The sequence below is a fragment of the Salmo salar genome, chromosome 02 (genome assembly GCF_965601325.2).
Source record: "Salmo salar chromosome 02, fSalSal1, whole genome shotgun sequence".
In the NCBI taxonomy this organism is placed as follows: domain Eukaryota; kingdom Metazoa; phylum Chordata; class Actinopteri; order Salmoniformes; family Salmonidae; genus Salmo; species Salmo salar.
Genome location: NC_138292.1, coordinates 70,698,189 through 70,720,630, shown reverse-complemented (window position 1 = coordinate 70,720,630; position 22,442 = coordinate 70,698,189). Strand labels below are relative to the sequence as shown.

The window sequence follows — 22,442 nt, the reverse complement described above, 5'->3', positions numbered from 1 at the left end:
ACTAGAAGAGACCCAGGACTCAAACCACAATGGATACATTGCTGGCACACAATGTGAGGAACACGGAGGAGAGGGTGCTCCTTTGTCATTGGCAGTCGGGCAATGTCAATATCAGGCAGGAGCTGTATCCGGTGACGGGATGCTCCACCAATGTTAGCAGGCTGGACCGGCACATGGACTCACACACAGAGCACAGAGGAGACAGGCTTTAGATGCAGTTAGGAGACGGCTGACGATGGAGCGGCTGGTGACGTTGAGGGATTCCATCCCTGTCATCCCACTGGCGACTGATTTGGATATTGTGAAGGCTGCAATGCAAATAGAGGAGGACTTTTTAGATTCACCTCCTTTGGCAGAGGAAGAGGAGGACATGGGCTTCAAAGATTATTCCTGCAACTGCCAAGTGCCGATCCTGAGGCTGTGAAAGAGAGGGATGTGGCCCTGACCAATTTGTTAGAGGACCTGCTGAAGCGGTCACGTGTGGCTCAGTTGGTAGAACATGGTGTTTGCAACGCCAGGGTTGTGGGTTCGATTCCCACGGGCGATCAGTACGGAGAAAAAAATGTATGAAATGTATGCATTCACTACTGTAAGTCCTTCTGGATAAGAGCATCTGCTAAATGACTAAAATGTCAAGTGTAAGCTGACCTGTAAGATTGCTTTTATACAGCTTTTTGATATTTGCACCTATCTTATAGGGCCTGTATCGTGGTTATTATAGGTTAGTATCATCATTAGGCCTGTACTGGTGTATAGGGCCTGTGTAGGCTAGTTTACCAGGAATGGTTAGGCTAACTATACCGTGTTTATTATAGGCTAGCGTACTGGGAATGGTTAGGCTAACTATATCGTGGTTATTATAGGCTAGCGTACTGGGAATGGTTAGACTAACTATATTGTGGTTATTATATGCTAGCTTACTGGGAATGGTTAGACCAACTATATCGTGGTTATTAAAGGATAGTATACTGGGAATGGTTAGACTAACTATATTGTGGTTATTATAGGCTAGCATACCGGAGAGGCAGCTATAGCTCTGAGGTAGATGCAAACGTCCATCCTACTTTTGTGTGAAATATGTCTTTATTTTTGCCCTGTCATAAATGTTCCAGCCAAGGGCAATGTAAATATACATGTCCTTTTACTAATACAGTCTTTTCACAATTGGTAAAAGTTGTATTTAGATGTATTTACATATATGTACATATATTTAGATGTTTAAAAAAAAATTCAGTCACACTGTGGCAAGAAAGGAGATCCATGAAGTGAACATGGACAGCATATCTAAGCCTGAGTCAAGTAAAGGTAAGGAGGACTCACCTAGGGAGCTCCTACACTAGCTAGCTAGCAAGCCATATGAATGATGCACTGAAATTAACTACTCTTGAGGGGATCACTGTAGTGACGTAGTAAATGAATGTCACCAGGTGTGGAGGTGTAACCAGGGTGTAGTGATGTAGTAAATTAATGTCACCAGGTGTGGAGGTGTAACCAGGTTGTAGTGATGTAGTAAATTAATGTCACCAGGTGTGGAGGTGTAACCAGGGTGTAGTGATGTAGTAAATTAATGTCACCAGGTGTGGAGGTGTAACCAGGGTGTAGTGATGTAGTAAATGAATGTCACCAGGTGTGGAGGTGTAACCAGGGTGTAGTGATGTAGTAAATGAATGTCACCAGGTGTGGAGGTGTAACCAGGGTGTAGTGATGTAGTAAATTAATGTCACCAGGTGTGGAGGTGTAACCAGGTTGTAGTGATGTAGTAAATTAATGTCACCAGGTGTGGAGGTGTAACCAGGGTGTAGTGATGTAGTAAATTAATGTCACCAGGTGTGGAGGTGTAACCAGATCACTAGAGTATTACAGGAGTATTGTTGAGAAGTAGGGTCATGGAGATGTTGTCCGTTCTTGTACCAGATGTAGGTGGGGTTGGGGTTGTCAGTCAGAAGACAGGTGGTGCTACAGGTCAGTGTCTTCTGTCCCTCTGTGGAGGAAGACACCTTCACCTCTAGGTCTGAATGATTCTAATGAATTATTATAATTAGATATTATATATAACCTATGACAGTCAAAGTTGTTCCAGGGAAGCTGTACCCCCATTCTGCATACTGTGTTTTAAATCTGAACTTGTACTCAGCTGAATCTCTCTCTCTCAGGTCTGTGATTCTCAGGGTGCAGTCTTTCTCTTCAGTCCCAAGGTACTCAGCACGACCTGCATACTCTGGCACCGAGTTCAGGATTTTAGGCACCTCATTACATTTCTCTTGGATATACCAGTTTGGTTCTGAGACTAGTGTGTGAATTAGTGAGTTTATTCTATTTTTACAGGGACAGTGCACATCAATCAACGTTTCAGTAAAAGTGTCGGTTTTAGACAGCCGGTTAATTTTCAACCGCAGTCCCTGGGCAGGTTATTAAAAACAATTACAATACAGACAATCATTGAGCAGTGAGCACACGCAGAGCAACATAGGACAAGCAAGACATAGCACGCAGACAGAGCAACATGGCACAAAAAGCAACAAGACAAAATCCATAAAAGCAACAAAGTGTTTCCACACCTCACAAGCTACAGACAACATGGAAAGTGGCAATACACAGCTAGGGATTATGTTCACAAATCTGATTGACCTTTAGCCATGTCTTCATGTTTTTTGTGAAAGTGTGATAGGTGGTGCAGTTATGTGTGTCTGATGGCAGTGTATTCCAGACATGGGAAGCTCTCAAAGAGAAAGCGGATTTACTAAAGGTGCTTTTTCTTTAGGGAACTATACAGTCACCTCTCATGGCGGACTTTGTGGATCTGCTGCCATAGGTTTGGGTTTTCTGTTCAACAAAAATACTGAGTGGAGGGGGAGCCAGGCCATTTAGGATCTTGAATACAAGACATGCGTTGGTGTATTGCACAAGATTTTCCCAACTCAGGAGCTCATGCTTTCTGAGGATGTAACAGTGATGATGGCTATTGGGCTTCCTATCAAGCACTTTGAGAGCCTGTTTTTAGACACACTGAATGGGTTTTAATGTTGTACAGCAAGCTTGGGCCCAACTAGTCAAGCAGTATGTTAAGTGGGGAAGGATCATAGATTTGAAGTACAGTTTTGCTACCTCTGTAGTCAAACAATTTCGTATAAATCGGAAATTAGCTAGGTTGAATTTGGTTATTTGAATTACCTTTTTCACCTGCTTTTTAAAAGAGGTTGGAATCAAGTGTGATGCCAAGGTACATAAAATCAGATACCACCTGGAGCTTCTCCCCTGACACATAGACATCTGGCTCAGTAGCATCTGTTGCCCTCTTTGTGAAGAACATGCAGACAGTTTTATTCACATTGAGATGCAAACACGAGTCACTGAGCCACTTTGTAACCTGGACCATTGCAGTAGTGAGTTCTTGTGCAGCTTGTTGTTTGCTCTTTGCATGCACATATATCACTGTATCATCTGCATACATTTGAACTTCAGACTCAGTACAGACAGAAGGCGGATCATTAATGTATAGGCTGAACAGGAGGGGCCCCAGTATTGACCCTTGGGGCACGCCCATATCATAGCTAAGAGTGGGCATCAGCTCATTGCTCACCCTGAGTTCTGCCTTCAAGGTATGATTTCATCCATCTCAAGGCATAGGGGGATAAGTTGAACTTGGACAATTTTGTGATGAGAATCTCATGGTTAACAGTATCAAAAGCCTTCCTTAGGCCCAACAACGACCCCTTTGTCCATCTTGGACTTCACATTTTCCAGAAGAAAGCAGTTGGCCGTTTCTGTGGAGTGTTTCGCTCTGAAGCCAAACTGCATGGAGTGTAACGTGAAGGGGCTGTTGTTGAGGTGGGAAATCAGTTGTTCTGCTACACACTTTTCAACAACCTTCGACACCACAGGTAGTATACTAATGGGCCTGTAGTTACTCACGTCAGCAGGGTCACCCAATTTAAAGATGGCCGTTATTATGGCCGACTTCCATACCCTTGGAAACACCCCCAGACCAAAAGATGTGTTGGTGACCTTAGTAATGGGGCCAATGAGTGACCCTTTGTAGTTTTTAAGAAAGGTAGAGTCCAGCCCAAACACATCTTTGGATTTAGAGTTCTTTAGTGAGCTAATCACCTTGTTCACCTTTGACTCAGAAACCTCCCTTATGATGAAGTCAGGTTGAGCGTCATTTACTAGCACTGAGCCCAAGAAACCAGTGGAGGGGTTCTGTGTCAGTACCCTGACAGAGTCAATAAAGTAGGAATTGAAGGCTATTGCTATTTCGACTGCATCCTGTGTTAGATTGTTATTCACCATGATTTCTAGTCTTTTTGTAGTGTTACTATGGTCTTTCCCTGTTAACTTTTTTAGATTCTCCCAGATCAATTTAGAATTTCCCTTTGCTTCACCAATTATGTTAATAAAAAGTTTGCCTTGGCCTGTCTGACTTCTTCAATCACCTTATTTCTCAACATGGTAAACCTACGTCTGTCATGCTCTATTTTGTATTTTAGGGCTGTTTTTAGAGCATAATCTCGTTCTTTCATCCATTTCCAGATTTCTCTATTTAGCCAAGGAAGAGTGCTCTTTTCGCCAGGTTAGGATTTGACTTTCTTTAGGAAGCCATTTATTGTAGTCTGGATTGTGGATAGAAAAACCTGACTATCAGCTTCCACATCTGTATAGGACAAAAGATCATTCCCGTTAATTCCCTTAATTGCGTTTTCAAAATAATTGAATTCACTCTTAGGTATTCTTAGTTGATCCGGCTTTCTAACAGTAGAAAGGTTAAACCTGCTCTTAGAAAACTTTCTGTCTATAAGTGTCAGATTATGATCAGACAGCCCAGTAACCATATTTAATGATTTAGTCACTCTCTCTGGTTTATTACCGAACACCAATCAATCTGTGTTTTAGCGCAACAAGTCACCCTGGTTGGACCTTTAACTAGCTGTGTAAGGTCAAAGGTATTAGTGATCCGTTCGAGGGTTTTTCTACAAGACTTGTCTTCATAATTAATGTTAAAATCTCCCTTTAACCTCTATGGGCAAGCGTCCACCTACTCAACAGCCAGTGTAATCCCGTGGCGTGTTATTCAAATACCTAAGAAATGCAACAACTTCAATTTTTCAAACATATGACTATTTTACACCATTTTAAAGACAAGACTCTCGTTAATCTAACCACACTGTCCGATTTCAAAAAGGCTTTACAACGAAAGCAAAACATTAGATTATGTCAGCAGAGTACCCAGCCAGAAATAATCAGACACCCATTTTTCAAGCTAGCATATAATGTCACATAAACTCAAACCACAGCTAAATGCAGCACTAACCTTTGATGATCTTCATCAGATGACAACCCTAGGACATTATGTTATACAATACATGCATGTTTTGTTCAATCAAGTTCATATTTATATCAAAAACCAGCTTTTTACATTAGCATGTGACTAGCATTCCCACCGAACACTGCCGGTGAATTTACTAAATTACTCACGATAAACGTTCACAAAAAACATAACAATTATTTTAAGAATTATAGATACAGAACTCCTCTATGCACTCGATATGTCCAATTTTAAAATAGCTTTTCGGTGAAAGCACATTTTGCAATATTCTCAGTAGATAGCCCGGCATCACAGGGCTAGCTATTTAGACACCCAGCAAGTTTAGCCTTCACCAAACTCCGATTTACTATTAGAAAAGTTTGATTACCTTTGGTGTTCTTCGTCAGAATGCACTCCCAGGACTGCTACTTCAATAACAAATGTTGGTTTGGTCCCAAATAATCCATTGTTATATCCAAACAGCGGCGTTTTGTTCGTGCGTTCAAGACAATATCCGAAAGGGTAAATAAGGGTGGCGAGCATGGCGCATTTCGTGACAAAAAAATTCTAAATATTCCATTACCGTACTTCGAAGCATGTCAACCGCTGTTTAAAAATCAATTTTTATGCCATTTTTCTCGTAAAAAAGCGATACTATTCCGACCGGGAAAGCCTGTATACATACAAAGAGAGAGAAAATAAATACATCTCGTGCCCTCGTGCAAGAGCGTGGGTCTCAGAGAACTATGACCGGCCACTATCCAAACGCGATAATGTGTTTCAGCCAGAGGCTGCCTCGATATCATTCAGCTTTTTCCCGGGTTCTGAGAGCCTATGGGAGCCGTAGGAAATGTCACGTTACGGCAAAGATCCTCAGTCTTCAATAAAAAGAGCCAAGATGAACAACAACTTGTCAGAGAGGGCGCTTCCTGTTTGGAATCTTCTCAGGTTTTTGCCTGCCATATGAGTTCTGTTATACTCACAGACACCATTCAAACAGTTTTAGAAACTTTAGGGTGTTTTCTATCCAAAGCCAATAATTATATGCATATTCTACTTACTGGGCAGGAGTAGTAACCAGATTAAATCGGGTACGTTTTTTATCCGGCTGTGTCAATACTGCCCCCTAGCCCTAACAGGTTAAGATGACCTCTTTCCCAAAATCACATTCCCTAAGCATGTTATTAAACTGATCAAAAAACACACTTTTGGTGGAAGGTGGTCTATACATTCCAATAAGGGTAAAAGACATTTAGGGACAGTGTAACGTTCAGGCCAATACATTCTAGTTCATTATCACATGACCACTCAATTTGTTTACATCGGATATGTTCTTTAATGTAAATCATTAGACCTCCTCCTCTTCCTTCAATCCTGTCTCTCCTGAAAACATTGTAGCCAGGCCCAATCAAAGCAGCATATGGAGAGTTTTTATGGAGCCAAGTCTCTGAAAGGCAGAGGAAGCCAAGGTTGGAGTCTGTGAGAAGATGTTGAATATGATCACTTTTTGGAATGACACTACGAATGTTCTAGTGCCCCCCTAGTAGTCCCTTGGGCTTAGCTCGTGGGTCCCAGATGACTCGAAAGTGATTGACACATTGAAAAAAGTTACATTTTCTGTGTTTTCTGACGGCTGGGTTTAGGCCGGTTTGTTTCGTTTTGATTAGGGGCAGTTCGGTAGCGCAATTATCCATCCCTCCCGCTTGCACTGAATGCGGGAAACTAATTAAAACAGCTTGCGTGCCAGAAGAAGTCAGGAATCGCATATAGCGACTTGGATATGTTTAAAGAGTCAAATTCCATCCTGGAACCAGGTAAATCGAGAGAAACCATGGGAACATAGCACTCACCCACTTCCGCAGCGGCGACGATCAGTGGACGAGGCCATCCACTGCTTTCCACTCCGGTGAGTATCGCTGGCTCGGTGATGTTAGGCCCAGGATTGAGTTGCACATCCCCGGAGAGCAGGAGGGTAGTGGACAGGTAGTTTAACAGTTTCCGATAAATGTTGGACTTGTGTTTGTTACGCATTAGCGGTTCAGTGGAATAGGGAGCGAGGTAGACTTGGCCATTATTCAGAACATTATGGTATGCTGTGTACTGTCCGCTCCCATGTAACGGTGAACCAATGTGTTTGCTCTTGATATTCTCCGGCAGTAGATTGATTGTGTCATCCCAGCAAGGACGCACTGAGATTATCAGTAGAGCAGCTACATAACTGACAATCATGGCAAAGTCCTGGAGATAAAACACATCATTGCGCTTTAAATCTTTGCAGGAGTTACTTAGCTGGGGTCGGCGTACACCTGATGTTTTAGATAAAATAACAGCATTCGTAGGAGAAGCGGCACCTGCCACACCACCCTCCCATCTGCCATTTTACATGATAACTTGGATGTTGATATGTGCAGGGCAGTTCCACTGTTGAGCCCTTCACAGCACAGATACTCTGATGGGTGTAAGTCATGTTGAAATAGTTCTGACCCAGAACACCTAAAACAGTAGTAGGCCCATTCATTTATTCAATTAGTTTCTTCTATTATTACTACACTGAACAACAATAGAAACGCAACATGCAGCAATTTGTACGATTTTACTGAGTTATAGTTCATATTAAAAAAAATCTGTCAATTGAAATAAATGAATTTGGCCCTAATCTATGGATTTCACATGACTGGGAATACAGATATGCATCTGTTGGTCACAGATACCTTAAAAAAAAGGTAGTCAGTATCTGGTGTGACCATTTGCCTCATGCAGTGCGACATCTCCTTCCCATAAGATAAAGGACTTAATGTATTTTTGTACGGAATACATGTGTCGTGGAAAGCACTACCGGGGACTCAGTCAAACTTTAATGAATAATTATTTATCAGCAAGCTGGAGAGATTCCAACAAACTTAGTACACGTCGGTCAGGAGCTCTTTCGGGGCAGTCCCGTTAGTTCTCTTATACACTGCTTACACAGACAAGTTATATTTGCATGGTTTACATTATTCATTAATTCATGATTAACATTTGGTTCCTGCATGTGACTGGCACCGTCTTCTATCTTAACTTACAGAACATATTCTGGGCCTTCTGCCAAAAAATCTGAGGGGGTCATGACTGTCTCCCCGCTCATATCTCTACCCAGCACCTACAGGAACCAATGATTGTATGAGACAAGATGTACAATTTCTCTTCAAGCAACATTTCCCCCACACATGAATACACACCTAGTATTGTTGAAATATTATTCTACATTAAAGTTATTTAATGGATAATAGGAATTAATTAAATAAGATACAGCTCTGAACACCCCCACCCCATCACACACACAGCACTCCTACTCCAAGACGCTTGATACATATGGATCCAGAGCTGCATATTATGCTACAGAGGTTACCATGGTAATCAGGCTTAGTAAACTGTTACAAAATGGGAGATAACATCTTGTAAAGAGTTATTTCTATTCAACTTTATTTAGGAATCTGTAACAGGTGCCAGAGAGGAGGGAGATGAAAGAAAACATGTTTGAGCTTTCTGGTGTTTTTTCAATGACCCTGAATGAGCAAAGCTCTTTCCACATAGACAGGAGTAAGGTTTCTCTCCTGTGTGTGTGAGCTGGTGTGTAGTCAGGCTGGAGTCTTGAGAAAAACTCTTTGCACACTGATCACAGCTATAAGGTTTCTCTCCTGTGTGTATGCGCTGGTGTTTAGTCAGGTGTTCTGACGTCCTGAAACTCTTCCCACAATGATCACAGCTATAAGGTTTCTCTCCTGTGTGTATGAGATGGTGTTTGGTCAGGGTGAAATCTCGAGCAAAACTCTTTCCACACTGATCACAGCTATAAGGCCTCTCTCCTGTGTGTATGCGCTGGTGTATAGTCAGGTGTCCTAAATTCCTGAAGCTCTTCCCACACTGATCACAGCTATAAGGCTTCTCACCTGTGTGTATGCGCTGGTGTGTTGTCAGGTATCCTGAACGTTTGAAGCTCTTCCCACACTGATGACAGCTATAAGGCTTCTCTCCTGTGTGTATGCGCTGGTGTGTAATCAGGGCTCCTGAATGATTGAAGCTCTTCCCACACTGATCACAGTTATAAGGCTTCTCTCCTGTGTGTATGCGCTGGTGTGCAGTCAGGTTTCCTGAACGATTGAAGCTCTTCCCACACTGATCACAGCTATAAGGCTTCTCTCCTGTGTGTATGCGCTGGTGTGCAGTTAGGTCTCCTGATTGATTGAAGCTCTTCCCACACTGATCACAGCTATAAGGCTTCTCTCCTGTGTGTAAGCGCTGGTGTATAGTCAGGTGTCCTGATTGATTGAAGCTCTTCCCACACTGATCACAGCTATAAGGCTTCTCTCCTGTGTGTGTGCGTTGGTGTTCGCTCAGGGTTCCTGAATGATTAAAGCTCTTCCCACACTGATCACAGCTATAAGGCTTCTCTCCTGTGTGTATGCGTTGGTGTGTAGTCAGGTGTCCTGAATGATTGAAGCTCTTCCCACACTGATCACAGCTATAAGGCCTCTCTCCTGTGTGTATGCGTTGGTGTGTAATTAGGGATCCTGAAAGAATGAAGCGCTTCCCACAATGATCACAGCTATAAGGCTTCTCTCCTGTGTGTATGCGCTGGTGTGTAATTAGGGATCCTGAATGATTGAAGCTCTTCCCACACTGATCACAGCTATAAGGCTTCTCTCCTGTGTGTATACGCTGGTGTGTAGTCAGGTGTCCTGAACGATTGAAGCTCTTCCCACACTGATCACAGCTATAAGGCTTCTCTCCTGTGTGTATGCGCTGGTGTGTAGTCAGTTGTCCTGAACGATTGAAGCTCTTCCCACACTGATCACAGCTGTAAGGCTTCTCTCCTGTGTGTATGTGCTGGTGTGCAGTCAGATCTCCTGACATCCTGAAGCTCTTCCCACACTGATCACAGCTATAAGGCTTCTCTCCTGTGTGTATGCGTTGGTGTGTAGTCAGGGCTCCTGATTGATTGAAGCCCTTCCCACACCAATCACAGCTATAAGGCTTCTCTCCTGTGTGTATGCGTTGGTGTGTAGTCAGGGCTCCTGATTGATTGAAGCTCTTCCCACACTGATCACAGCTATAAGGCTTCTCCCCTGTGTGTATGCGCTGGTGAATTATCAATTCTGTCTGTTTAGCAAAACTCTTCCCACAGTCAAAGCAGCGGTGGTGAGGTTTCTTCCCTATAAGTCTCTGCTCGTGTTTACTGAGATGTTCTGATCTGAAGAGACTCTTCTGGAGAGACGTCTTGTCAGCGTCATGTTGTTGTTGAGGCTCCCCAGATGATAAGCCCCTCCCACTGAGAGAGCAACGGTTAGGGCTGTCCCCTGTGAAACAAAGATAATGAATAGCAGGTTAACTGATGGGACTTATGATAAATGCAGAAAATTGTCTATCGAAATAAACGTGCGACCATGTTATTTTTGATTAGCATATTTGATCCTGAAATTCAGACATACGAAGTTTGTATGTGAAAACTATTTCTAAGATTCATACTTTCAGTTTTTCCCCTAACTCACTGCTGTCATGACTTTCCCTCCTGGGTGATGGTCAAAGAGAGCCCCCCCTCCTCTCCCACTTTAATGACCAGCCATAAACTTTCTCTCGTGCGAGGCAGTATCGAGAAGTCAAAAATCCTTTGTGTGTGTAGAGAGAATCTGCCGCCAAAACGCCAACATCCAAAAGTAGATAATGAAACAATATCTCTCACATAAAGAATGTGGGAAATGGTTGGTGGGGATTCAAACAATAATCATGTCAAAACAGTTGTGTATAACTAAATACAGTTGAAGTCGGAAGTTTACATACACCTTAGCCAAATACATTTAAACTCAGTTCACAATTCCTGACATTTAATCCTAGTAAAAATTCCCTGTCTTAGGTTAGTTAGGATCACCACTTAATTTTAAGAATGTGAAATGTCAGAATAATAGTAGAGAGAATGATTTATTTCAGCTTTTATTTCTTTCATCACATTCCCAGTGGGTCAGAAGTTTACATACACTCAATTAGTATTTGGTAGCATTGCCTTTACATTGTTTAACTTGGGTCAAACGTTTTGGGTAGCCTTCCACAAGCTTCCCACAATAAATTGGGTGAATTTTGGCCCATTCCTCCTGACAGAACTGGTGTAACCGAGTCAGGTTTGTAGGCCTCCTTGCTCACACACGCTTTTTCCCGTTCTGCCCACAAATGTTCAATAGGATTGAGGTCAGGGCTTTGTGTTGGCCACTCCAATACCTTGACTTTGTTATCCTTAAGCCATTTTACCACAACTTTGGAAGTATGCTTGGGGTCATTGTCCATTTGCGACCAAGCTTAACTTCCTGACTGATGTATTGAGATGTTGCTTCAATATAGCCACATCATTTTCCTTTTCTCATGAAGCCATCTATTTTGTGAAGTGCACCAGTCCCTCCTGCAGCACTGCACACCCACAACATGATGCTGCCACCCCCGTGCTTCACGGTTGGGATAGTGTTCTTCGGCTTGCGAGCCTCCCCATTTTTCCTCCAAACATAACGATGGTTATTATGGCCAAACAGTTCTATTTTTGTTTCATCAGACCAGAGGACATTTCTCCAAACAGTACGATCTTTGTCCCCATATGCATTTGCAAACCGTAGTCTGTATTTTGTTATGCGGTTTTGGAGCAGTGGATTCTTCCTTGCTGAGCGGCCTTTCAGGTTATGTCGATATAGGACTCATTTTACTGTGGATATAGATACTTTTGTACCCGTTTCCTCCAGCATCTTCACAAGGTCCTTTCCTGTTGTTCTGAGATTGATTTGCACTTTTCGCTCCAAAGTACGTTCATCTCTAGAAGACAGAATGTGTCTCCTTCCTCAGCGGTATGACGGCTGCATTGTCCCATGGTGTTTATACTTGCGTACTCTATTTTGTACAGATGAACGTGGTACGTTCAGGCGTTTGGAAATTGCTCCCAAGGATGAACCAGACTTGTGGAGGTCTACAATTTTCTTTGAGGTCTTGACGGATTTCTTTTGTTTTTCAGATGATGTCAAGCAAAGAGTCACGGAGTTTGAAGGTAGGCCTTGAAATACATTCACAGGTACACCTCCAATTAACGTCAATTAGCCTATCAGAAGCTTCTAAATCCATGACATCATTTTCTGGAATTTTCCGAGCTGTTTAAAGGCAGTCAACTTAGTGTATGTAAACTTGTGACCCATTGGAATTGTGATACCACGAATTATAAATTAAATAATCTGTAAACAATAGTTGGAAAAATTACTTGTGTCATGCACAAAGTAGATGTCCTAACAGACTTGCCAAAATTATAGTTGGTAACAAGACATTTGTGGAGTGGTTGAAAAACCAGTTTTAATGACTCCAACCTAAGTGTATGTAAACTTCCGACTTCAACTGTATCTCTGAAATTGTACGCATTCAAGGGGTCAGGTTTACATTAAATGTTGTAAAACTTATGATTAAATATGAAACTATTTGTGAGAAGATGAAATGCGATTTTAGCCTTCTAAATGAGAGCAGACATTGTGGCAACGTGATGGAACCGCCCTCCAATGCGAGTGCATAAAAAGGACTCCTAACAAAATGTACATTAGACCAGAAAATGTGGAGTGGTGAATACACGTTGAAATGGTTGCAATTTAAATAGAGACCATAACATGCCGGGGTTGCTGCCAGTGTGGAAAGTGGTCGTAGCTGTACCATGAATAATCAACCATTGAGACCAGTATACGGACGGTGTTGAGCCGGACGTCACGAATGGTTAGACTCTACCAGACCAGAAAATGGTAAGACTCAAACTCTCGAGTTAAGAAGATATAGACAACATCGGAACATTCAATCTAGAACTGTTTAAGTACTTTAGTCCAGTAAACTCGACCGAGGACCACCGCGTGTGTACCTTTTGAAGGATCCAGTCTAACGAAGACGAGAGGGGAAGAACATTTCCCTCCCACCACCGTGTGGTACTCTGATGTAGCCACTCCAACAAACACTTCCAGAACAAAGAAACCTACAACTACGGACACTGTGACCTCTGGTAGACAACCAGAGACTTCAATCGAACTACTCCCCATATAGACAGACCGTGTGATTTCAACAGAGAGACGACCAAGACATACAAGCGTAAATATATACATTGCAATTATTTTCGGATGAGCAGTCATTCATGTGCAAAGTATTCATTCTCATGAGCATAGCTTCCACATGTATGTACCAGCCCACACTCTTGGTCTCTCCCGCTCTCTTTATCTTGCCCCTCCCTTTCATTGTGTGACAAGCCGTCATATCAGGTTAGTCAACTAGGGACTTTTCATTGCATGATGTTAGTAATCAATTCAACCTATAACTGTGTGTGTTTATGTATTTCTATGTGGGTAGTCACCCACGTGGGATATGCTCCTAAAAACCAATGAGGAGATGGGAAAGGCCGGACTTGCAGCCCGTTGAGTGTCACAAATGGAACCAATTTCTATTTGACGATCGCTGACTCCCGCGAGCAGTGTGGGTGCAATGATTGAATAACATTTATGTGCACGCGACGCGAGCAGTGTGGTCAGCATGTTACTTTATTTGGCACATAGGCACTTGGTATAGTAATATTTTAATTCAATGTTTTGAAATGGAAAAAAATACATGTATTAAGTTGTACATGACAGAATGTTAAAATTAGGTGAGAAATATTTTTGGACCAAGGTACACTTTAAAATGGGTGGAACTCCCCAGATATTTTCATCAATATATAATTAATCAATGAATGACTAAAGTGCATAAAGATGGCAGAATTCTGATATGACGTCACTGTTTTAGCACCATCTACTGAGTTTTGAAACTACGGTGCGCAACATTGTTGATTTAATGGAACATTGAACAATCTACTTTTTTGGTTTTTCAAATTGCCGACATCTTGAAGCTAAAATTGGGATCATGTTTACTGTGCTAATGACCATACCAACAGTAAAAGAGAGCAAAGTAGAATACAGTGAACTTAACAAAACAAGAAATTTGTGCTAAGTAATGCGGGCCGCCATCTTTATGCACCTCCGTTATTGTTAAAGAAGCAGACTGTAGTCTAATCTACACACCATGGTTCTTACTTAATGAAAACAAATCTCCATCTTCCTTATCTTCTCCTCCTCCTCTCTCAGTTCCACTCTGCCCCGGTGTTTTCCTGCAGTCAACCAGACCCAGCAGTAAAGCAGTACCGGGAGACATTTGACCTGGGAACTCCGGGAGGGTAGAGGGGAACGGGCTAGCTTTGTCCTGTTGGACACAATAAATATTAAACATAGTTAATCATTAAACTAAATATTTGATTAATTTAGTCTACACCTCTGATTGATTTGGGTGCATCCCTAGAATAACTCATTTTTCCTCAAATGTTCAATTGTTCACTACTTCCCACTAATCTAATAGCATTGGGTTGGCGGAGGCATGGGCTAGTTAGTTTCCACCATATTTATTATACCAGTAATTTCCTTTCGAAACAAAGAAGAAGAGGCGACGTGTGGCTTATGTGATTTAATATATACGTTTCATAATGATTAGGTTGTTACTAGTGTACTGATAAAAGGACACGTGACATGCCAGCAACTGAGAAAGAAAACACTGAAGGGCCAGGTCGACACTAGTTACCACAGGCACAAAGTCATAAACCACGCCCATTTCAAAAGTGTATCTTCTTTAAAAGTAATTTTAAACTTGATCTTAACCACACTGCTAACCTTATGCATGACCCTAACCTTAAAAGCCTGAACGTGGACAGAATAAAAGCTTTGGATGGGTGGGTGATAACCATGAGACAGATGGGATTGTATTGCAGGGACTTCAGCCCCATGGTACCTATCTAAGACAGGGAGGGGGTTGATCCATAAGAGTTCTTTAAAAGGCGACTGGAAACTGTAAATCAGTACTTTTTGCCCCATATATACAGATGGATCAAATGACCCAAGGACAGGTCAGACTGGATCAGCCTTTGTTGAACAGGAAAGTGGGGTGGCTGTCAGGAGAAGTATTACAGAGCTGATGGCCATACTGTTGGCCTTGCAGTGGGCGGAGGAAGTCAAACCAGACAGCGTAGTTCTATGTTCTGACTCATGTGCTGTGTTGATGAGTCTGCAATCATTTAGCTCACATCGCAGACAAGGAGCACTACATGAGGGAATTCAAATTCATGCCTGGGTGAGAGAGATGGGTGTCCATATAAGCTTTGCTTGGGTCCCGGTCCATATGGGGGTGGAAGGGAATGAGGAAGTAGATGTGCTAGCTAAACAGGCCCTTAGGAGACAGGAGGTGGAGGTGCCATGAGCAAGGCAGAGGCTAAGGGAATGATATGGGCAGAGATGGCAGGAGCAGTGGAACAGTGACAATAAGGGCAGGCCTCTATTCATTGTTTACATTTGAGCTATTTAGCAGAAACTATTATCTAGAGCAACTTACAGGAGCAATTAGGGTTAAGTTGCTCAAAGGCACATTGACAGATTTTTCACCTAGTCAGCTCAGGTTACAGGCCCAACGGTATAAACCACTAGGCTACCTGCTGCCCCTATTCCAGGTACAGAGTAAAGTAGGGGAGGATGGTAGGAATGGACAGAAGAGAGGAGGCTATCCTTACAAGGCTAAGAGTGGGGCACAGCCAGCTGAATAAGTTATGAAATGTGGTAGGAAATCATTCAACAGGAAGATGTGATTACTGCCAGGAAACAGAGACAGTGGAGCATGTACTGATGCAGTATGATAGGGAAAGAGAGACTGATCCAGTATGAGGTAGAAAGGGGTACAGGAATTGAGTTTGATAAGCATACCGAGTAGAACATCGTTAGATACAGTCACAAATATGTATTTTTTTTAAGAGAAACGGGGCTGGCAGATGCGATCCCTGTCGCTGGCCCATACTCCAGTACAGTAGGTGGCGTAATGCACAATCCACAGAAGATGTCTTTTCATCCTTAGAGTATCTGGTGATATACATTTTTAAACATTTTATTTCACCTTTATTTAACCAGGTAGGCTAGTTGAGAACAAGTTCTCATTTACAACTGCGACCTGGCCAAGATAAAGCAAAGCAGTTCGACACATACAGTGAGGGAAAAAAGTATTTGATCCCTGCTGATTTTGTACGTTTGCCCACTGACAAAGAAATTATCAGTCTATAATTTTAATGGTAGGATTATTTGAACAGCGAGAGACAGAATAACAACAACAACAAAAATCCAGAAAAACACATGTCAAAAATTTTATAAATTGATTTGCATTTTAAAATGAGGGAAATACTGTAAATTCCGGACTATAAGCCGCAACTTTTTTCCCACGCTTTGAACCTCGCGGCTTAAACAATGACGCGGCTAATATATGGATTTTTCCCGCTTTAAATTTTTTTTTCTCCAAAAAAACACATTGTGACGTGCTCAGTTTTTTGGCGGCATGAAGCTTACATTAGACCAATGAAATTGCCGAATGGGTTAAGGTCAAACAACTTTTTTGTTCACTGTTTAGATTAAATCGAGCGCTCTCAAACTTCATCATTCTGATTACGGTAGTCATTTTGTCACCCTCATCATGGCAAAGACACGGAGAAATGCATATGATGCAGCTTTCAAGTTGAAGGTGATTGATCTGGCTGTTGGAAAAGGAAATAGAGCTGCTGCACGGGAGCTTGGTCTTAATGAGTCGTGAAGACATAAGACGTTGGAAACAGCAGTGAGGAATGGAATATTTAGAATTTTTTTGTCACGAATTCCGCCATGCGCACGACCCTTCTTTACCATTTCGGATAGTGTCTGGAACGCACGAACAAAACGCCGCTATTCGGATATAACGATGGATTATTTTGGACCAAACCAACATTTGTTATTGAAGTAGCAGTCCTGGGAGTGCATTCTGACGAAGACAACAAAAGGTAATCAAACTTTTATAATAGTAAATATGATTATGGTGAGTGCTAAACTTGCCGGGTGTCTAAATAGCTAGCCCGTGATGCCTGGGCTATGTACTTAGAATATTGCAAAATGTGCTTTCACCAAAAAGCTATTTTAAAATCGGACATAGCGATTGCATAAAGGAGTTCTGTATCTATAATTCTTAAAATAATTATGTTTTTTGTGAACGTTTATCGTGAGTAATTTAGTAAATTCACCGGAAGTGTTCGGTGGGAATGCTAGTCACATGCTAATGTAAAAAGCTGGTTTTTGATATAAATATGAACTTGATTGAACAAAACATGCATGTATTGTATAACATAATGTCCTAGGAGTGTCATCTGATGAAGATCATCAAAGCTTAGTGCTGCATTTAGCTGTGGTTTTGGTTTTTGTGACATTATATGCTAGCTTGAAAAATGGGTGTCTGATTATTTCTGGCTGGGTACTCTGCTGACATAATCTAATGTTTTGCTTTCGTTGTAAAGCCTTTTTGAAATCGGACAGTGTGGTTAGATTAACGAGAGTCTTGTCTTTAAAATGGTGTAAAATAGTCATATGTTTGAGAAATTGAAGTAATAGCATTTCTAAGGTATTTGAATATCGCGCCACGGGATTCCAATGGCTGTTGAGTAGGTAGCCCAGAGAGGTTAAAGGGAGTGCTCCTAATCTCAGTTTGTTACCTGTATAAAAGACACCTGTCCACAGAAGCAATCAATCAGATTCCAAACTCTCCACCATGGCCAAGACCAAAGAGCTCTCCAAGGATGTCAGGGACAAGATTGTAGACCTACACAAGGCTGGAATGGGCTACAAGACCATCGCCAAACAGCTTGGTGAGAAGGTGTCAACAGTTGGTGCGATTATTCGCAAATGGAAGAAACACAAAAGAACTGTCAATCTCCCTCGGCCTGGGGTTCCATGCAAGATCTCACCTCGTGGAGTTGCAATGATCATGAGAACGGTGAGGAATCAGCCCAGAACTACACGGGAGGATCTTGCCAATGATCTCAAGGCAGCTGGGACCATAGTCACCAAGAAAACAATTGGTAACACACTACGCCGTGAAGGACTGAAATCCTGCAGCGCCCGCAAGGTCCCCCTGCTCAAGAAAGCACATATACATGCCCGTCTGAAGTTTGCCAATGAACATCTGAATGATTCAGAGGACAACTGGGTGAAAGTGTTGTGGTCAGATGAGATGGAGCTCTTTGGCATGGAGCTCTTTGGCATCAACTCAACTCGCCATGTTTGGAGGAGGAGCAATGCTGCCTATGACCCTAAGAACACCATCCCCACCGTCAAACATGGAGGTGGAAACATTATGCTTTGGGGGTGTTTTTCTGCTAAGGGGACTGGACAACTTCACCGCATCAAAGGGACGATGGATGGGGCCATGTACCGTCAAATCTTGGGTGAGAACCTCCTTCCCTCAGCCAGGGCATTGAAAATGGGTCATGGATGGGTATTCCAGCATGACAATGACCCAAAACACATGGCAAAGGCAACAAAGGAGTGGCTCAAGAAGAAGCACATTAAGGTCCTGGAGTGGCTTAGCCAGTCTCCAGACCTTAATCCCACAGAAAATCTGTGGAGGGAGCTGAAGGTTGGAGTTGCCAAACGTCAGCCTCGAAACCTTAATGACTTGGAGAAGATCTGCAAAGAGGAGTGGGACAAAATCCCTCCTGAGATGTGTGCAAACCTGGTGGCCAACTACAAGAAACGTCTGACCTCTGATCGCAACCAAGGGTTTTGCCACCAAGTACTAAGTCATGTTTTGCAGAGGGGTCAAATACTTATTTCCCTCATTAAAATGCAAATCATTTTATAACATTTTTGACATGCGTTTTTCTGGATTTTTTTGTTGTTATTCTGTCTCTCACTGTTCAAATAAACCTACCATTAAAATTATAGACTGATCATTTCTTTGTCAGTGGGCAAACGTACAAAATCAGCAGGGATCAAATACTTTTTTCCCCTCACTGTACAACAACACAGAGTTACACATGGATTATACAAACATAGTCAATAATACTGTAGGAAAAAAGTATGTACACTGCTCAAAAAAATAAAGGGAACACTAAAATAACACATCCTAGATCTGAATGAATGAAATAATCTTATTAAATACTTTTTTCTTTACATAGTTGAATGTGCTGACAACAAAATCACACAAAAATAATCAATGGAAATCCAATTTATCAACCCATGGAGGTCTGGATTTGGAGTCACACTCAAAATTAAAGTGGAAAACCACACTACAGGCTGATCCAACTTTTATGTAATGTCCTTAAAACAAGTCAAAATGAGGCTCAGAAGTGTGTGTGGCCTCCACGTGCCTGTATGACCTCCCTACAACGCCTGGGCATGCTCCTGATGAGGTGGCGGATGGTCTCCTAAGGGATCTCCTCCCAGACCTGGACTAAAGCATCCGCCAACTCCTGGACAGTCTGTGGTGCAACGTGGCGTTGGTGGATGGAGCGAGACATGATGTCCCAGATGTGCTCAATTGGATTCAGGTCTGGGGAACGGGCGGGCCAGTCCATAGCATCAATGCCTTCCTCTTGCAGGAACTGCTGACACACTCCAGCCACATGAGGTCTAGCATTGTCTTGCATTAGGAGGAACCCAGGGCCAACCACACCAGCATATGGTCTCACAAGGGGTCTGAGGATCTCATCTCGGTACCTAATGGCAGTCAGGCTACCTCTGGCGAGCACATGGAGGGCTGTGCGGCCCCCCAAAGAAATGCCACCCCACACCATGACCGCCAAACCGGTCATGCTGGAGGATGTTGCAGGCAGCAGAACGTTCTCCACGGTGTCTCCAGACTGTCACGTCTGTCACATGTGCTCAGTGTGAACCTGCTTTCATCTGTGAAGAGCACAGGGCGCCAGTGGTGAATTTGCCAATCTTGGTGTTCTCTGGCAAATGCCAAACGTCCTGCACGGTGTTGGGCTGTAAGCACAACCCCCACCTGTGGACGTCGGGCCCTCATACCACCCTCATGGAGTCTGTTTCTGACCGTTTGAGCAGACACATGCACATTTGTGGCCTGCTGGAGGTCATTTTGCAGGGCTCTGGCAGTGCTCCTCCTGCTCCTCCTTGCACAAAGGCGGAGGTAGCGGTCCTGCTGCTGGGTTGTTGCCCTCCTACGGCCTCCTCCACGTCTCCTGATGTACTGGCCTGTCTCCTGGTAGCGCCTCCATGCTCTGGACACTACGCTGACAGACACAGCAAACCTTCTTGCCACAGCTCGCATTGATGTGCCATCCTGGATGAGCTGCACTACCTGAGCCACTTGTGTGGGTTGTAGACTCCGTCTCATGCTACCACTAGAGTGAAAGCACCGCCAGCATTCAAAAGTGACCAAAACATCAGCCAGGAAGCATAGGAACTGAGAAGTGGTCTGTGGTTACCACCTGCAGAACCACTCCTTCATTGTGGGTGTCTTGCTAATTGCCTATACTTTCCACCTGTTGTCTATTCCATTTGCACAACAGCATGTGAAATGTATTGTCAATCAGTGTTGTTTCCTAAGTGGACAGTTTGATTTCACAGAAGTGTGATTGACTTGAGTTACATTGTGTTGTTTAAGTGTTCCCTTTATTTTTTTGAGCAGTATATATATATATATATATACACACAGTGTGTGCAAATGAGGTAAGGGAGGTAAGGCAATAAATAGGCCATGGTGGCGAAGTAATTACAATATATGAAATAAACACTGGAATGGTAGATGTGCAGAAGATGAATGTGCAAGTAGAGATACTGGGGAGCAAAGGAGCAAGATAAATAAATAAATAAATACAGTATGGGGATGAGGATCATCTAATTTTCAAATCAGTGGAGGTGAATAAGTATACACTTTAGGAGGAATGAGAGATAATTAAGTAATAGACACTGATTCCTACACATGATAAAGTAGTAGGTTACTTTGCTGAAGGAAGAAAAATCCCAACAAGTTCTATCGTCGTTTTTGTCCATCCATTAAATCCACAGGAATGTGGTGGATCACAGATTATGAAAACTAGGCCTAGACATTTTATATAGCACATCTGGCCTATACTGTTAAAAGCAAATCAAACCTACCGGATCCATTTTGGAAACTATTGTTTCTTCAGCGTTTCTTCACCAGATAACTTGTCTTAGACAAGAAGTTTGTTGGCTACAGTAGTACAGTTACTTTGTTTTAAGTGTTCCGGGAGTCGAAATTTCCTTCCGTAGGAGTCCTTAACGACACACAAAACATGGCGACAATTTATCTTCCTTCGGATCTGAAACCAGTAGTAAACAAAAACTTCAATGACAGTTAAACTTAAAACACATTTGACATTACAGCGCCACAATAATATTGTCGCCGAGTTAACGTTAGTGTTTGATTCATATAACCCGTTTTGTCATAAAACTGCTTAGCTAGGTAGCGAAATGCTAGCTAGACTCAGGAGTTCGGGTAGGGACATATGTGCTTCAGGAGCCTGTGGGTTTGATATGATTCACACATGGGCAACAACAACTGGCTACTAGTTCGTTTTCTGACATTTGTTCAACTCAGAGCTCGTTTATCCACTGACCACCGCATTTGAAAGAACAACTACGGGCTGGCTAGTTAGCATTCTGGCTCACACTGGCCATACAGTAGCAAAATACCCAGCTATCTCGATTTAAGAGTTCATGGTAGAGATATTTAATGAAAGGAGAATATAGGAATCCCATTCGTTAATGAATGGAGGAACGTATATCGCCTCACCCAGCAGACTGTTGAACAATCTGGTTCACGTTGTCATGCTGGGTCACGCGGTTGCTAAACGAATAGTCAGGCTATGAGTCGAGAAACCTGCATATTTTCCTCCACAGTAGATAATGTCACTATTCCAAAACTATGCGATATTACAGAGAACAAGTAAATTATCTCACATACCGGAAAATATTTATAAAGACGAAATTGTTCAGCTTTTTCTTCTTCAGTGGACTTTATTGGTGGGTGTCATCCAATATGTTGCATTATCGCCCCCAGCTGGACTATGGTATAAATCCATTATACTTTAGGGCCGCCTTGTTTACAGTATGGGTCGCGACCCGGACCTGTTAATGGGGGGTCGCGGCGTGTCAGTGTACATTAATAATTGTTTCATTAATTACTGGAATTGATTTGGCCAACTGCATCTCTGCTCTCTGTTCTGTGCGCTTTCTGCTTAATTAAGCAGCGGTCTCTGCTCTGTTTG

At 42.6% G+C, this 22,442-nt stretch overlaps 1 protein-coding gene across 3 annotated transcripts; it reads right to left on the bottom strand.

The window, feature by feature from the left end:
• Positions 1–8,737: 8,737 nt before the first annotated feature.
• LOC145862415 (uncharacterized) lies at positions 8,738–22,422 on the bottom strand. Of its 3 annotated transcripts, none has more exons than XM_082966441.1 (4): positions 22,139–22,422; positions 21,310–21,494; positions 14,386–14,563; positions 8,738–10,638 (listed from the first exon to the last, which is right to left on the bottom strand). In XM_082966441.1, exons 2-4 carry the CDS (start codon positions 21,316–21,318, stop codon positions 8,768–8,770), a joined length of 2,058 nt encoding a protein of 685 aa, XP_082822567.1. In that variant the 5' UTR covers positions 21,319–21,494; positions 22,139–22,422; the 3' UTR covers positions 8,738–8,767. The 3 variants fall into 3 exon arrangements, with proteins under 3 accessions (XP_082822567.1, XP_082822571.1, XP_082822573.1); XM_082966445.1 differs by having other exon boundaries at positions 14,398–14,563; positions 22,139–22,421; XM_082966447.1 differs by lacking the exon at positions 14,386–14,563.
• Positions 22,423–22,442: the final 20 nt, after the last annotated feature.

What these genes read in the sequence shown, in the direction of transcription:
- LOC145862415 (XM_082966441.1), bottom strand. An exon ending in TTCATTAAGTAAGAACCATG is followed by an intron (nt 10,639 to 14,385) that starts GTGTGTAGATTA and finishes TTTGTTTCACAG; the next exon opens with GGGACAGCCCTAACCGTTGC.